The sequence below is a fragment of the Schistocerca cancellata genome, chromosome 4, assembly GCF_023864275.1.
Source record: "Schistocerca cancellata isolate TAMUIC-IGC-003103 chromosome 4, iqSchCanc2.1, whole genome shotgun sequence".
Classification (NCBI taxonomy): Eukaryota; Metazoa; Arthropoda; class Insecta; order Orthoptera; family Acrididae; genus Schistocerca; species Schistocerca cancellata.
The window spans coordinates 568,633,888-568,650,075 of NC_064629.1; the positions used below are offsets into that span (position 1 = coordinate 568,633,888).

At 43.8% G+C, this 16,188-nt stretch overlaps 1 protein-coding gene across 6 annotated transcripts in view; it reads left to right on the forward strand.

Annotated features, from left to right (window-relative positions):
• LOC126184724 (centromere protein J) overlaps nucleotides 1–16,188 on the forward strand; it is a 259,648-nt gene that overhangs the window by 176,887 nt on the left and 66,573 nt on the right. For 5 of the 6 annotated variants that reach the window (XM_049927255.1, XM_049927253.1, XM_049927257.1 and 2 more), the window contains one exon: nucleotides 10,536–10,772. The exons of the other annotated variant lie outside the window; for it this stretch is intronic. In XM_049927255.1, the coding sequence (XP_049783212.1) occupies nucleotides 10,536–10,772 (237 nt within the window). The remainder of the gene's footprint in view (nucleotides 1–10,535; nucleotides 10,773–16,188) is intronic. 6 annotated transcript variants of the gene reach the window in all.

Below are 16,188 nucleotides of genomic sequence, written 5' to 3' on the forward strand. Positions count from 1 at the left end.
CAATCTTCTGCTCTCCCCTTGGCTATTGACCTGTAAGCAGTTGCAGTTCAAATTCATGTGTTTTGAAGGATCACTGTTTGCTCACTGTATTTACCTCCACAAGATGCACTAGACTCTGAGGATCTCACAGATCTTATCGAACAACTGCTGTGATCATTCCCCCTCCTGGGAGGCTTCAAGGCCCATCGTGTCCTGTGATGGGGCTCAACCAATACTTGCCCTCGGGGTCGAGTTTGGAAGGCCTCATGACATCTCGTGAGCTGTGCATCCTCAACACGGGTACTCACACACATTTCTCTACCGCTGCTGGGTCACTCTTAGCCATCAATCTCTCTTTCTGTTCTCCCGCCCTCGTTGATTGTTCAGTGGGAGCTCGGTGACAACCTTCATTCCAGTGACCACTTCCCAATCTGCGTTCACCCACTACATGGCTCACCACCTGAAGATAAGCCCCAAAATGGATGGTCATCAAGGCTAACTGGACGCATTTCAGCCAGCTGGCTGTGTTCAGACACTGCGATAGCATCCAAAGATGGGTGAATCACATCACACAAGTGACCCATCGTGCCTCTGACCTCTCCATCCCACAGTCCTCAGATGATCTTAGGAGGTGACAAGTAGCTTGGTGGACAGATAAGTGTTGTTCCACGATCCGGGAAAGGCGTGCGGCGTTTCGACATTTTAAATGCCGACCAACAGCAGACAACCTTAGGGCTTTTAAAGTCGCGAGGGCCATTAGGGAGATTAAGAAAACGTCATGGCAAGAGTTCCTGGACTCCACCGATCGTTCCACTTCTTCTATAAAAGTATGGGGAGCCATCCGGAGGATTTCCAGTTAATGCAGCCATTCACTGATACCTGCAGTGGTGAAACAGGGGTACCTCCATACAACACCCAGAGACATTACTGAGACGCTGGCCGAATATTTGCACAAACCACTGCCAATGCAAGCCAAGATCTGGCATTTTGTCGTTACCGTGCGACTGTAGAGTGGGTTACGTTGGACTTCAGGTCTAACAGTTCTGAGGCCAACTTCCCCAACTTGTGGAGGGAGGCAATTCTGACCCCTCTCCTCAAATAGGAAAGAACTGCACATGTCCCAGTAGTTATCGGAGTATTGCCTTAATGAGCTATGTATGAGAGAACCTGGAGTGAATGTTGAAAATTGTTAGAGACGAGGCAACTCATTGGCTCCTCTCAGTGAGAATTCCGATGATTTCGGTCCACTGTCGACAATCCTAGATGTGGCTATTCAGCAGGCTTTCCTCTGAAAGCATCACTGTATCGGCATATTCTTTGATATAAGTAAGGCATATGAGACTACTTGGAGACCCTGTATTCTCGCACAACTGAATCAATAGGGCTTTCGTGGCCAGCTCCCCATCTTCATACAGTCTTTCCTGTCTCAGCAGTTTTCTAGGATATGAGTTCGTGACATGCAGTCTGATCAATTTGAGCAGGAGAGTGTTATTCGTCAGGGCAGTTTTTTAAGTGTTACTCTCTTTGCCATAGCCATCAACAGTATCACATCTATGGTAAGGAGTCCTGTACAGTGTAGAGTGCTGCAACGCTCTGTGTTTGACCGGTCACGGCTCGCCTGTTGACGGGGGGATCGAGCAGCTCGTGTCCGGTCCCATACTACTCGGCTCAGTCACGTACTCGCCCCATGTCTGTTGTCCGGATTCCGGACACGTGGATAACCAAGCATGACCAGTCACCGCTGACGTCTCACCTCGCCTCGCCCCGGCTCGCTGCACTGTACTTTACTGTACAAATCCAACCTCTCTCTCTCTCTCTCTCTCTCTCTCTCTCTCTCTCTCTCTCTCTCTCTCTCTCTCTCTCTCTTAATACAAAAGTAACATTTCCAAGAACGGGTACGTGACACAGCTAAATTCATAAAGCACCTGGAAAGTAAAATGATATTTCAATACAATCGCGGACAGAAGACGAGTCTCATTTCCAAACAAGACATATTTTTCCTTTCATTTATAGGAAACATTAAATAAGTGCTTTTCCTGTAATCTAGAAGACAACCATCTTCATAAAGAAAGCATACAAAGAACATTAAACATTTACAGATGTAACTTGTCATTAGTTTCAATTGTTTGCAACATAAACAAAATTATAGTTATTGTTGATCGGCAGGAAATCACTAACGCGTTACGGATTTAATTGGCTGCGGCAATTTGTTAGTAACATGCCGGCTTTAGTAAAGCACCTTTCACTACGTGCGCTTGTTGCTGGGATACAACGTCTTGCAACTGCAGCCAAACCTGGCAGATCTGATTCATGTCTGCTCCACCACTATAAGGTGTCATCATCATCTCCGGGGTGCATTAAAATGTACAGATCTACTTCATCTGCTGCGGATGATCTGTTGTTCCTCCATTCCTTGTAACGGGCTCTCTTTCCGGGTGGTGATGACACAGTACTTGAAGGATCTATGATAATAAATAAAAGAGACAAGTAATACAGAACTGATATGGAAATCATCAAAACATTCCCGTAAGAGACGGATGACCTCGCTGTTTCGTCTCTCCCCCCAAACAACCCGACCCCGTTCCCATAAAAACGAGATGTTTTACGTTAATGAAATATTATACGAGTCACAACATTCCCGTTTCTCTATAATACACTTTCCACTAACTATGCAAAAACGATTATGTTAATGATTGAATGTTGTACCTGCGTACGTAGCACACATTTGTCGCACATTGTTAAGAATTTCCTGCTTTTCACTTATTTAAAGCATATTAAGATAACGGAAGGACGGCCAAAGAAACGATCTTTGTGAGGTTTCTTGCAACTGTGTTTCTTTAAATGAGTGGTTCCCGACTGGAAAAACAATAAAGTGGAGCAGTTTATGCACGATACGTACCCAGTAGACGCAATGTTTCCATCTACAACCAACAGAAATGTACTCCATACTTGGCTTTTTAGACCTTCCCGTTTCTTTAATGTGTAAACATTGGTTTCAATCTTACGTCTTACTACACTGGCTTCCTCGTGCTGCATGATTACAGAAAGAGACACACCACATGTGAGAAGCCCGTACTGGCTGCAGTGTCACACAGAATTTGACTGCCTTGAAAATGGGGGACACCATCTTACATATATGAGACATGGTGCGGATTTTTAGCTTCATTTTTGACTCCTGAGTATCGTGGTTACCACACCTGTGCGTTCTGAAAGCGAGAACCCTGAAGGCACTGAACATCATCAAGTGCCTTAGCCACAGGTCGTGGGGGGTGGACAGGGCACATCTCCTTCAGTTTTATCGGGATTTTGTGCATTCGCGCCTGGACTATGGTTGCGTGATGTATAGGTCAGCGAAGCCTTCTTACTTGCGAATCATTGATGCTGTCCATCATGAGAGGATTTGGCTGGCCACGGGTGCTTATTGGACTGGTCCCATACCTAGCGTCTGCATTGAGGCAGGTGAACTGTCACTTACCATCTGGCACCAGCTCTTCATGGTGTGTCAGGTGTATAAGCTCCTTACAGCTCCCAATTTCACCTGCACACCATACTGTTGCTTGTCCCACCTCTGGAATACCATTTTCCCAACCGTCCTCGGGCCACGATGTCATTTATGATCCGCGTGCAGCGTGTGCTGGAGTCACTTGGTGTGGAGGCAGTATGACACCAAATACAGGGTCTACTGGTTACTGGAGAGACCCATTGTGATTTTAGATGTGGTGATGTGCATTAGATATAGCACTCCTGCTTCCATTTTTAATGCAATATTCTCTGATATTTTATTTGAGTCCACACCTATGTAGTTGTTTTTATGGATGGGCCTAAGCAGGGGGGACAGTTGATTCCTCTGTCATTTTCCTGCATTGTGCCCTCAAGGTCAGACAGCCTCTAGAATTTACTGTTTTCAATGCACGATTATGTGCTATGTAGCACTGGAGCAGATGAGACATTCTCCTGGTGTTAGATTTCTCATTTGCTCAGATTTCTGAGCACCGTTTACACTCTCCAACATTTGTAACCAGTAGATACAGTAACACAGAATATCCAGGATACCGTCGTACAACTACAACATCTGGGGAAGGAGGTATCTTTCTGCTGGATACCTGGGCACATTGGAATTGAGGGGAATGAAAGGGCGGATCGAGCAGCCAAGGAGGCATGTCGTGGTCCTCTGGTATTTCGGTGTTCTATCCTCCTGCATGCTATCACCTCGCTGTTGGGGTACAAAGTGCTGTGTCAATGGGAAGACAAGTGGCTGGCAGTGACCGATGACAAGCTCCGTGTCATCAAGCCAACAACTCGGCTGTTGAGTACTTCCTTACAGCCACATCAGTGGGACGAGGTCCTTCTTACTCATCTTCGCTTAGGCCACAGCCATATGAGAGATGGATTCTTACTCCGTGTAGAGTGCCCTCCAATGTGTATTGCTTGTGGCGTGCAGATCATGGTGCACCACATTTTATTGGAGTGCATTTTATTTGCCAACCAGTGGACTGGGGCGAATTTGTTGGCAGATTTGCTGTCTGTTTTATGTAATGATCAAACGAATGTGGTTAGGATTTTAAAGTTTTGTGAATTGTCCAGAGTTTTTAACAAGATTTTAGGGAGATGTTCTTAATGTGTCAAAGGGTGGCTCTCTCACCCTACTGTTTTGTAAGTGGTCAGCCAGTCACATTTCCCTGTGCTTTTCTTTTAGTTCTTCTGTGTTGTGTTTCCTCTGTGTTTTAATTCCTTGATTAGTGTATGTGAGAGTGAATGTGTGATACAGAGTGACTGTGTGGTCATTTTGAGTGCGTTCGTGTACAACACTTTTAGTTCATCTCCACATTTGTTTGTTTTCATAATTGCAAGGGCACTGATGACGTCTCCGTTGGGCATCCATCAGATCCAAAAACACACACACACACACACACACACACACACACACACACACTCTCTCTCTCTCTCTCTCTCTCTCTCTCTCTCTCTCTCTCTCTCTCTCGATATATAGTGATCCATTGTCTGATAAGATAGCTTTTGGCTTTCAAACATGCCTGAAATAATGCTTTTCAATTTTTGAGATAATTTCTTTACTTGTGGTTTTCCTGGCTGGATATAATTTAATCAGTTTTGAGAAAACATCCACCATGTCAAAAATGAAGCAGTGTCCACCTCTAGTATTTGGTAAAGAACCACAACCAAGTCCATAGATTGTTCATGGATATTTTTTACATTTCACGTAGACGTATTATGTTACTTAACTTCCCTCACTGGCATCTATCATAGGTTGAAAATTCTTTCCTTACTTTCCTGGCCATATTATAAAAACACACACTTTCCTGTGATCTCTGCACGCATTTTTGAATACCACACTCTAATGTATGTATTTAATCAATATTTTGGCTTCCTCCTCTGGCCAATATAATTTCGAGTAATGAGTTCTCATTTGTTCTTCTAAAAGTGTTCCGTCAAATACCTTGTAATACATGACCCAATTTTTCATGCTTCGTTTTAACCAAACAATGTTCTACTAATTTCCAGTTTGAATCATGATTTTGGCTTCTTCTAAAGTTGTTACACAGTGACCTAATAATCTTTTCATCATTCACCCCTTTCATGTACCTTATTTTAAATTTTCCTCATCCTGGTCAAAAATTTCAATAACTTCTCATAGTGGTAACCCTGACAGAGCATCAGCAACTAGATTGTCAGATCGGTCTAAGTACATTGTCTATCTAGTAAGTCTACTATGATAAATCCAAAAGATAATCTACAATGATGTGACCTGAGAATACTATCATGTTATGCCCAAGCAAGTAGCACTCCATTGTTGCAACTTCCTGGAATATTGCTAAAAACATCACTATACTCCCACAACAAAGATTCCAACCCGTTTTCTGTCTCTCAGTAAGCCAACTGGTTTCAGAAATTTTTGTGTGTTCTGTTTCTTAAAATTTACTTCATCTGTGACAAACCCAGGTATATATCTGTAACAAACTTCCCATCTTCTAAAAGTTCAAAGTTGTTAATCTTATTACTATGACAATTCACATTTGAGTTAGTAAAACTCCTACAAATACATCTCCTATTTGGTATAGTTATGACAAGTTTCTGTCATACGCTTTTTCTTCTATACCTTTTAAAATAACTTTTCCTTGCTCTTCCTTCTTCAACCATCACATCCTATGACATCTCCATACTGCACCAACACCCTGTTCATTACCAATCTTATTAAGGTTTTCTCTTGTGTCCAAATACACTGAAGAGCCAAAGAAACTGGTACACCTACCTAATATCGTGTAGGCCCCCCCCCCTCCCCCCTCCCCCTGAGCATGCAGAAGTCACATGACATGGACTCTACTACTAATGTCTGTAGTAGTGCTGCAGGGAATTGACACCGTGAATCCTGCAGTGCTGTTCATAAATCCGTAAGAGTATGAGGGGGTGGAGATCTCTTCTGAACATCGTGTTGCAAGGCATCCCAGATATGCTCGACAATGTTCATATCTGGGGAGTTTGGTGGCCAGCAGAACTGTTTAAACTCAGAAGAGTGTTCCTGGAGCCAATCCGTAGTAATTCGGGATGTGTGGGGTGTCGCTTTGCCCTGCTGGAATTGCCCAAGTCCATCGGAATTCACAACAAACATGAATGGATGCAGGTGATCAGACAGGATGGTTACGTATGTGTCATCTGTCAGAATCATATCAAGACGTATCACGGGTCCCATATCACTCCCAACTGCACACACTCCACACCATTACAGAGCCTTCACAAACTTGAACAGTCCCCTGCTGACATGCAGGGTCCATGGATTCATGAGGTTGTCTTCATACCTGTACACGTCCATCTACTTGATACGATTTGGAATGAGACTCGACCAACCAGGCAACATGTTTCCAGCCATCAACAGTCCAATGTGTCGGTGTTGATGGGCCCAGGCGAGCCGTAAAGCTATGTGTCATGCAGTCATCAAGGGTACACGAGTGGGCCATTGGCTCTGAAAGCCCATACCGATGTTGTTTCGTTGAATGGTTCGCACACTGACATTTGTTGATGGCCCAGCATTGAAATATGCAGCAGTTTGCAGAAGGGTTGCAAGTCTGTCATGTTTAATGATTCTCTTCGTTCTTCGACGGTCCCACAGTTCCTTTGGCGCTTCAGTGTGTTTAATTCTAGTTATTTTCGAACATCCCAACAAGCAACTTATCCATCTGTTTATTATATGCTCATAGTCCCAGTTCATTTTTGACTTCTTTTGGCGTTTCCTGTACCTAATATTTCCATACAAAGGCTTTTTCAAAATCGCCGTAGGTGAAACTGCACAAAAGTGCCATTGTATGTAGTCTCCCTGTTGGTTGGGATCTATTACAATCTCTATCACAAGGTTGTACTTTTTCCACATCGCTTATGGCTATGTTCTTTACTCCTTTGTTGATGTTTCCAGCTTCTTTCTGTAAAATATCAGTTACAAGGTTGCTGAAGTTGTTCACAGTGTTAAAAGTCATTGCTAATTCTGTCTTTATGTTGACAATTTCCACCTCACTTCTGTTGCTAATTTTGGTTACCTTTCCTGCCAAGGTTTTTACCATACCCCATGCAGAGATTAGCTGCACGCAGAGATTAGCTGCACGCAGAGATTAGCTGCACGCAGAGATTAGCTGCACGCAGAGATTAGCTGCACGCAGAGATTAGCTGCACGCAGAGATTAGCTGCACGCAGAGATTAGCTGCACGCAGAGATTAGCTGCACGCAGAGATTAGCTGCACGCAGAGATTAGCTGCACGCAGAGATTAGCTGCACGCAGAGATTAGCTGCACGCAGAGATTAGCTGCACGCAGAGATTAGCTGCACGCACCTCATCACAGTTGCATCCACTTGGGCAATTCTTAGTTTGTGCATACAAATTGTTTCTTTGCCCTTTCCTCTTCCTCCTCCTTATTTTTCAACTGCTCATTCCACCCAGTGATAAACTTTGATTGCCGAGTTTTTACTTGTCTCATGTTGGCGGCATTTTCCTTTGCATTTCTATCAAAGTTATTTATTGTTCTCATCTCTCTCTTTCTTTATTCTAGCTGCAGTTTCCTTGGCCTGACCCATTAGTGTTGCTAGGAGCATTTGCAGATGTAAATGCCTTTGTAGGTACCTGTTTCATCTGTCATCCACCTCTACTAATTAGTCCATTACACAAGAATTTCTTACACTATTTACTGACATTTCTGTAGTGCCTGAATCTGTGTCTACCTTTTTTTCTGTTTCCACTCCCAGCTTATATAACTCAAAATTCTGTTCACTACCCATCTCACTAATTCCCTCCTTAATTTGTGCTACTTTTACACCAATAAAGTCACTTTGACATATTATGCTACATTATTTCCAACACATGTGTGACACACTTCTACTTTTACTTAATGATGCCTATAGCATCAATGCCACATGCAATCCACTACACCAGTAAAGTCTTTTGCTACACTCAAGTGGTTTTTTTTTTTTTTTTTTTTTCTGTTTGAGAACTTATCTCGCTATGCTATTGCTGGTGGCATGTTGTGATGTTGATGTCTTCTACCACTGTAATCAGTCTTCTCTTCTGCTTAATGATGGTATTCACTGTTTCACACATATGACACATCTCTGGCATTTGTCACTAACTGCTGCTGTTCATGTGCACTGTTCCCCACTGTTGTTGTGCATAGTTCAGTACAGTTCCTTTCCACGATTATCGAACCTGAAAATTGTGTTGCCACAGTATGCCACATGTAAACACTCTCCACTACTCCCATGTAATTTTAACTGAACTGACTGTATGCTTAAGGATTCTCAATTGAAGCTTTGAGGGAGATACTTACAACACCCATGTCTACATAGAAAATTAAACTGCAGCCTAACTGGGCTTGATGTTTTGTTATTGTTTACAAAATATATCATTGGGTCTAGTAAGATTTTTCTGAAATAAAAGATTATGCCCTTTAATGTAATTTATTCAACTCTAAAAAATAGAAACATGCCTAACCTGTCACACTCATTCACTTTGATGAAAGAGACAGATTCCAAAAAAATCATTCACCCTGAAAAAGCCAGGGACAATTAAACATTCCTATTCAATTAAATATTGCTCTGAGTGCACTACTGAAAAATTTTTACCTCAATTTTGTGTTTTGCTTCCCTAGACATTTTCAGTAGATATTAACTTGCCCAAGTCTGCCCCACTATTCCTTCGATGCTTGCTACCAACTCGCATTGTCGATGCAAGACAGTAATACCATGTCTGTTGGAAAAAGGCGGGAGAGTACAGCAAGTTCTGGAAGCTAGGGCTCAGCTCCCTTTTTATTCCCCTTCTGTGCAGATGAACTGCACTACTTCATTTCTCATGTCGGCGGATGCCATTTGCCACCTGCTTTAGAAAGTCTGTATGGAGAAAATATACAGCTGTAAACTAGAACCACTCTTGTTGGGATTAACTACTCTGACTAGCATTTTGCAAGGACTGTGTCAGTTATAACTAGAAAAATTGTTTTCTAATGAATCTGTAGTTTCCTCAACTAACAATGGTTTGATATGAAAAGGCAGGCAACAGAGTTTGTTTCAACCTCAGATGTAATCCTGAGGCATCTTGAAGGGGTAATGTTTCTGAGGCAGAATGGTGTTGATTGTCATCTTGTGAATTTTGCGTGCTTCACATGACAGCTGGTCAGGATGATGTTTCTTAGTATTCTCATGAAAATAGTTATGACCCCATTAGGACAGCAACTATATCTAAAGGGTGAGATGTATGTTTCCATTAGCAACCAGTCACACCATGACAATAGTACAAGAGTGGTTACAGAATAGTATGAAGTTACTCACCTTATACTGCCTTCTTTTGTTCCAGATCTCACTCCACTGAAAAATATCTAGCTGTAAATTATATTACCTGACCTTCCCAACAGTAATCCAAGATGAGCTTTGCAACATCCCTGTGGTGTATATTGCAGGAAATGTGAAGTTTATTGTATGTTCAGGAACTCACTTCTTAGCATGGTGAAGGTGGTTGTGGAGCTTCTAAAGCCTTTGGTCAGTTATTAAGTGGCGAAGAAATGGCATACTTTTCCCTAATGAAAGCCCAAAATACCTTAATAACAATTATGTCATTTTTATTAAAATGGTACTTTTTTTACAGTCCAAATAAATTAACACATTAACAGATCAAACTTACCTAAAGCTAAAGTCAAATGAAGCATCACACATCCATGTTCCAGTCTCTGGACTAAACCACTGAATTGTTGAAATTTTATGTTGGCCACTCCAACATCTCATTATCTTACTGTTGTTGTGTCCTTGATTCCGTCTTGCCATACAAAGTGCCTTTTCTACTCCGGTTAGCCTAAAATTCAGATGTTGCAAATCATATTGTGTGTTTACAGGATGGTGAATAGCAGACTGAAGTGTAATTTCTGTAATAAATAATGGTGTTACCTAGTTGAAAACTAACTTTCTTCTTGCTGAAGTAACCTCTTCTCTAAAAGCTATGTTTGGTAACTAACTAATAGAGCTAACACACACATTCATATTAATGGTTTCACTACTGTTTAATTTATTTGCAGTCGAGGTTATCTGTCAATCGGCCCAAAAGTGGAGATAAAATGAAATTCGTCTGTGCCGTACCAAATCAAGTGAATGACTTGAAGAAGCAAGATTTGGAGACTCCATTAAAGGTTTGTGACATTGTGCCAAAACGGTGTATTCCTTTAGCTGCTCATGAGAATCCAACTGAAGCCAGTCTCAGAAAAACATTAAAAGGGAAAAGAGAAGAGTCACCAGTTGACATAAATAATGGAGATGTAAATGACTACATAATTAGATTTCCATCTGCAGCTTATATTTATTTTTTGTAGCATTAGAAATGTTGTACTCTTTAATTTTGCTTTTCCCTAGGTGACAACTGAAATGTAGAAAGTTAATTCATTTTAATTTTGTAACTGCAGATTTTAAAAACTCTCTGGAATGTTATTTATATATTACATTAGTTTATTTTATTCTCTGACCTGTTAAAACGTTTATGGATGTTAACTGCAGATTGAGTAATTCAGAATCGTCAGAGTGATCTCATTTCCAATTGTGGATAGTAGTAAATGATGATTCAGACAGCAGACACCACTTCCGTCAAGGGTGAAGTGATTTTTGATGACATGAATGTAAAATAAGTAGGGATTTAAGCATACCAGAGAAGGAAAGTTGCTACTCACCATGTAGTGGAGATGCTGAGTCATGATAGGCACAACAAAAAGATTCACACAATTATAGCTTTCAGCCATTAAGGCCTTTGTCAACAGTAGACACACACACACACACACACACACACACACACACACACACACACACACACACACACACACACACACGCAAACGCAAACGCAACTTGTGCACACATTTGCAGCCTCAGAGAACTGAAACCACACAGCACCAGTGCATGATGGAAGTGGCAACTGGATGGAGATAAGGAGGAGGCTGGGGCGGGGAGGGGGAGGGATAGTATGGTGGGAGTGGCGGACAGTGAAGTGTTGCAGTTCAGACGGAGGGCAGGAGAGAAGACGTGGAGGGGGAAGGGGGTAAGTAGTGGAAAGGAGAGAAATAAAAAGAAATTAAAAGACTGAGTGGGGCAGTGAAATGACGGCTGTGTAGTGCTGGAATGCAAAGAGGGAGGGGGCTGGATGGGTGAGGACAGTGACTAACAAAGGTTGAGGCCAGGAGAGTTAGGGGGATGTAGGATGTATTGCAGGGAAAGTTCCCACCTGTGCAATTCAGAAAAGCTGGTGTTGGTGGGAAGGATCCATATGGCAAAGGCTGTGAAGCAGTCATTGAGATGAGGGATATCATGTTCGGCAACGTGTTCAGCAACACGGTGGTCCACTTGTTTTTTGGCCACAGTTTGTCAGTGGTCATTCATGCGGACAGACGGCATGTTGGTTGTCATGCCTACATATAATGCAGCACAGTGGTTGCAGCTTAGCTTGTAAATCACATGACTGGTTTCACAGGTAGCCCTGCATTTGATGAGATAAGTGATGTTAGTGACCGGACTGGAGTAGGTGGGGGTAGGATGATATATGGAACAGATCTTGCATCTATCTCTATTACAGGAGTATGAGCCATGATGTAAGGGATTGGGAGCAGGGGTTGTATAAGGATGGAAGAGTATATTGTGTAGGTTCGGTGGATGGCGGAATACCGTGGTAGGAGGGGTGGGAAGGATACTGGGCAAGACATTTCTCATTTCAGGGCACAACGGGAGAAAGTAATTCAGTTGCTCCAGTTGCAGATGGTACTGAGTTACAAGGGGAGTGCTCCTCTGTGGCTGGAATGTGGGACTTTGAGAGGTGGTGGGAGACTGGAAAGATAAGGCACGGGAGATTTGTTTTTGTACAAGGATGGGAAGCTAATTACAGTCAGTGGTATGGAATGGGTGGCAGCTGTTGAAATGGAGGTATTGCTGGTGGTTAGTAGGTTTGATGTGGATGGAGGTACTGTTGTAGCCATCTCTGAGGTGGAGGTCATCATCCAGGAATGTGGCTTGTTTGATTGAGTAGGACCAGGTAAAGCAAATGGGGGAGAAGTTGTTGAGGTTCTGGAGGAATGTGAATAAGGTGTCCTCACCTTCAATTCAGATAGCAAAAATGTCATCAGTGAATCTGAACCAGGTGAGGGGTTTAGGATTCTGGGTTTTTAGGAAGGATTCCTCTAGATGGCCCACGAATAGGTTAGCATAGGATGGTGCCATGCGGGTGCCCATAGCCATACTGTGGATTTGTTTGTAGGTAATGCCTTCAAAGGAGAAGTAATTGTGGGCGAGGATATAGTTGGTCATGGAGACTAGGAAGGTGGTGGTTGGTTTGGAATCCATAGGGCATCTGGAAAGGTAGTGTTCGATAGCAGTAAGTCCATTGGCATTAGGAATTTTAGTGTGCAGTGATGTGACATCAGTGGTGACGAGCAGGGCACCGTGTGGTAAAGGACAGGAACTGTGGAGAGTTGGTTGAGGAAATGGTTGGTATCTTTTATATAGCAGAATAGGTTCCAGGTAATAGGTTGAAGGTGTTGGTCTACGAGAGCAGAGATTCTCTCAGTGGGGGCACAGTAACCAGCCACAATGGGGCGTCCTGGGTGGTTGGAATAATGGACTTCAAGGCACATGTAGAGGGTGGGAGTTCCGGGAGTGGTAGGGGTAAGTAGAGAGATGGACTCTGGGGAGAGGTTCTAAGGTGGGCGTAAGGATTTGAGTAGTGACTGGAGATCCTGCTGGATTACTGGAATGCGATCACTGTGGCATGGTTTGTAGGTGGAAGTATCTGAGATCTGACAGAGTCCTTCTGCCACATAATCCTTGCAGTTCAGAACAAAGGTGGTGGAGCCTTTGTCTTCAGCTAGGATTATAAAGTCAGGATCAGTTTGTAGATGGTGGACTGCGGTTCTTTCTGCAGATGTAAAGTTAGTTTGCATGTTAAGGGATTTGGGGAATGATGGTGAGGCAAGTTTCAAGATTAAGAAATTCTGGAAAGTTAACAGGGATGGTTTTGAGGGAGTGGGGGTGGATCACAGTTGGATAGAGGAATGAACTGAGTTTGGCAAAGTTCAATATTGGTCTTTGGTTGAGTCTGATTGGGCGGTTTGGTGGCGAAAAATTGTTTCCACTATAGGGACCGGGAGGAAGAGACAAGGTCTTTAACTAGTCCTGCATGGTTGAATTTGGGAGTGGAGCAAAAGGTGAGGCGTTTGGAAAGGACTGATGTTTCTGTGGGACTAAGCCTTTTGGAGGAAAGGTACATAACTGGGTTGCAGGTCTGTTTAGGTTCTGGGTTCTGTGTGGTGGTGGAAGGGTTTTGGAAGGTGGTGTAAGTGTAGTAGGTGTGCGAGACAGGGTTTGTCAGTTCTGAGGGGACGTGGGGGAGGTTTGGAGGTTGTTGTTGAAGTGGTGGACAGTGGTACTCCAAGGTGGGAATAGGAAGTGAGCAGGATGGAGAGCTTTTCGAGGTGGCGTTGTGCATGTTGCTCAAGTTCCTGCAGAGCAAGAGTTTCAATGTGTGTTATGGGTTCCAGGAATTTGGGATTACATAGTAGGAGAAATTTGCAGATGGAGAGAAGGTACTGCAAGGAGGATTGGGATTGGTTGATATGGTTTTGCAGGACTATGTTGGTGAGGGCTAAGGATTGGCGGAATCTGAACAGATGGAGATCGTTGTGGAAGGAGGGGTAGTAACCAAAGATTGGTAATTTGATGGTAAGGCCATTAGGGGGGGATTTCATGAGCCAAGCAACAACGCAGGAACAGTATGTGGGACTGGGATCTGGCAAGGGATAAGGGAACTTTTCTGTATTGACACAGATGGAAGGAGCAACGGTCCATGGTGGTGCAAAAAATGCGTAAAATTACATAATAAAGTAGAATTACCTCCGAAAAATTACGCAAAAATACACACAAATATGTGTGAAAAATACGAAAAGGACGAAATAAATGCACAAGGGGAAAAACGAGATGAAATCTGAGGAAGATGACGATGATAGAAGGCAAAAACTCGCTAAAATTGGCAAGAAGTCACAAGGGTTAAAGTAGAGAATAACTAATCATTAATAAATATATGTATATTCTGTGGGTAGCAGGTTTGAGGGTGGATGAGAGTAAAGAAGGGGGACAGCAGATGTGACTGGATGAGGTGTATTTAGTGGGTGTGAACAGCGGTAGAACGGAGAAAGTGTGGGGGGTGGGGAGAGGTTTGTTGGTAGAGACGTAAGATCGTGTGGCACCAAAAAGGTGGGTGTGGCGGTGAAATGACCTATTTTTTCATGTTATCTCTCGCCCCTCTTCTTTGGCATTTGCTGGTTATCGGTCTCCGTCCCGGACCCTCTCCCCGACATCTCTCAGGCCAGAAGACTTACCACCACTCGGCCACAAGGCACACCATCTGTGTGCCCCAAAGTCACCCACTCTCTCTCGGTTCTAGATCTTGCAGAAGCCTGTACTCCACCTGTGTCCTGCCCTCTTCCACCTCCGAAATAGGAGGAGGAGGAGGAGAAAAAGACGAAACATAAATCCCAAGACAAGGTGCCCCTGGTGTTCCCAGAGGTGCCATCTCCCCCCTTGTAACCTGAGTCTGACATCTTATTTATGGCTGTCACCCCATCTTGTCGGTGACAACTACTGACCGAGTGACCTGACCACCACCTCATCTGCTTCATGTTTACCATGGACTCTCGACACATGATCATCCAGTGGAATTGCAACAGATACTGTAATCACCTACCGGAAATGCAATGTCTTGTCTCCTCCTCTTCTGCGTTCTGTCTTGTTCTTCAAGAAACGCATTTCCGTGGTAACCACTCTCCAACATTTCATGGTTATCAGGCATTCTGTTGGAACCATGCTGACCCCAGATCATTCCGATGTCATTAGTGACCGAATCCACTACATACCACCTTGGAAGTGATAGCGGTTAGAGTGCAAACAACTCCAGCAATCACCATTTGCAATGTCTACCTCCCTCCAGGTAGACCTCTTCCTTATGTTGCACTGTGTGCCTTAATCCAGCAACTCCCACCCCTGTTTCTCCTCGTTGGGGACTTCAGTGCCCACCATCCACTGTGTGGGGAGTGTCACTTCAATGGGTAGGGGTATCGTAATTGACCAACTTATCACAGACCTCGATTTGTGTCCCCTCAATGACGGTTCCCCTACCCACTTCAGTGCCGCTCGTGGCACCTTCTCTGCTATCGAACTCGCTATCTCCTCCCCTGCCTTCATGGCTTCCCTACATTGGTCATCCCATGATGACCTTTGTGACAGTGACCACTTTCCAGTGATTCTGTTGATACCCTGCTGCTGCCAGGCAGACAGGCCCTCACGTTGTGCTTCTGCAGGGCCAATTGGCCTTTATATATGTCTGCTGCCCACTTTGACACCTCCTTCTCGAATTCCAATGATGTAGTCGTGCAAGGCATCTCTGCCACTATTCTTCATGCTGCTCACTTTTTCAGCATCTCCATGCTAAGGCTCATTACCCTATTGAGCGGAGTAAAAAGGAATGCTGGGAGTGCTATGTTTCCTCCCTGGGGACATACGCCTCTTCATTGCAGGTTTGGTAGCTCCGTAGCCTTCTGGGCCGCCAGCAACAGCGAACTGTCCAAGGTCTGAACCTCCAAGGTGTTCTGTGCACTGATCCATTGGTCCTCGCAGAACACCTCGTAACTCGCTTTGCGACGGCGTCG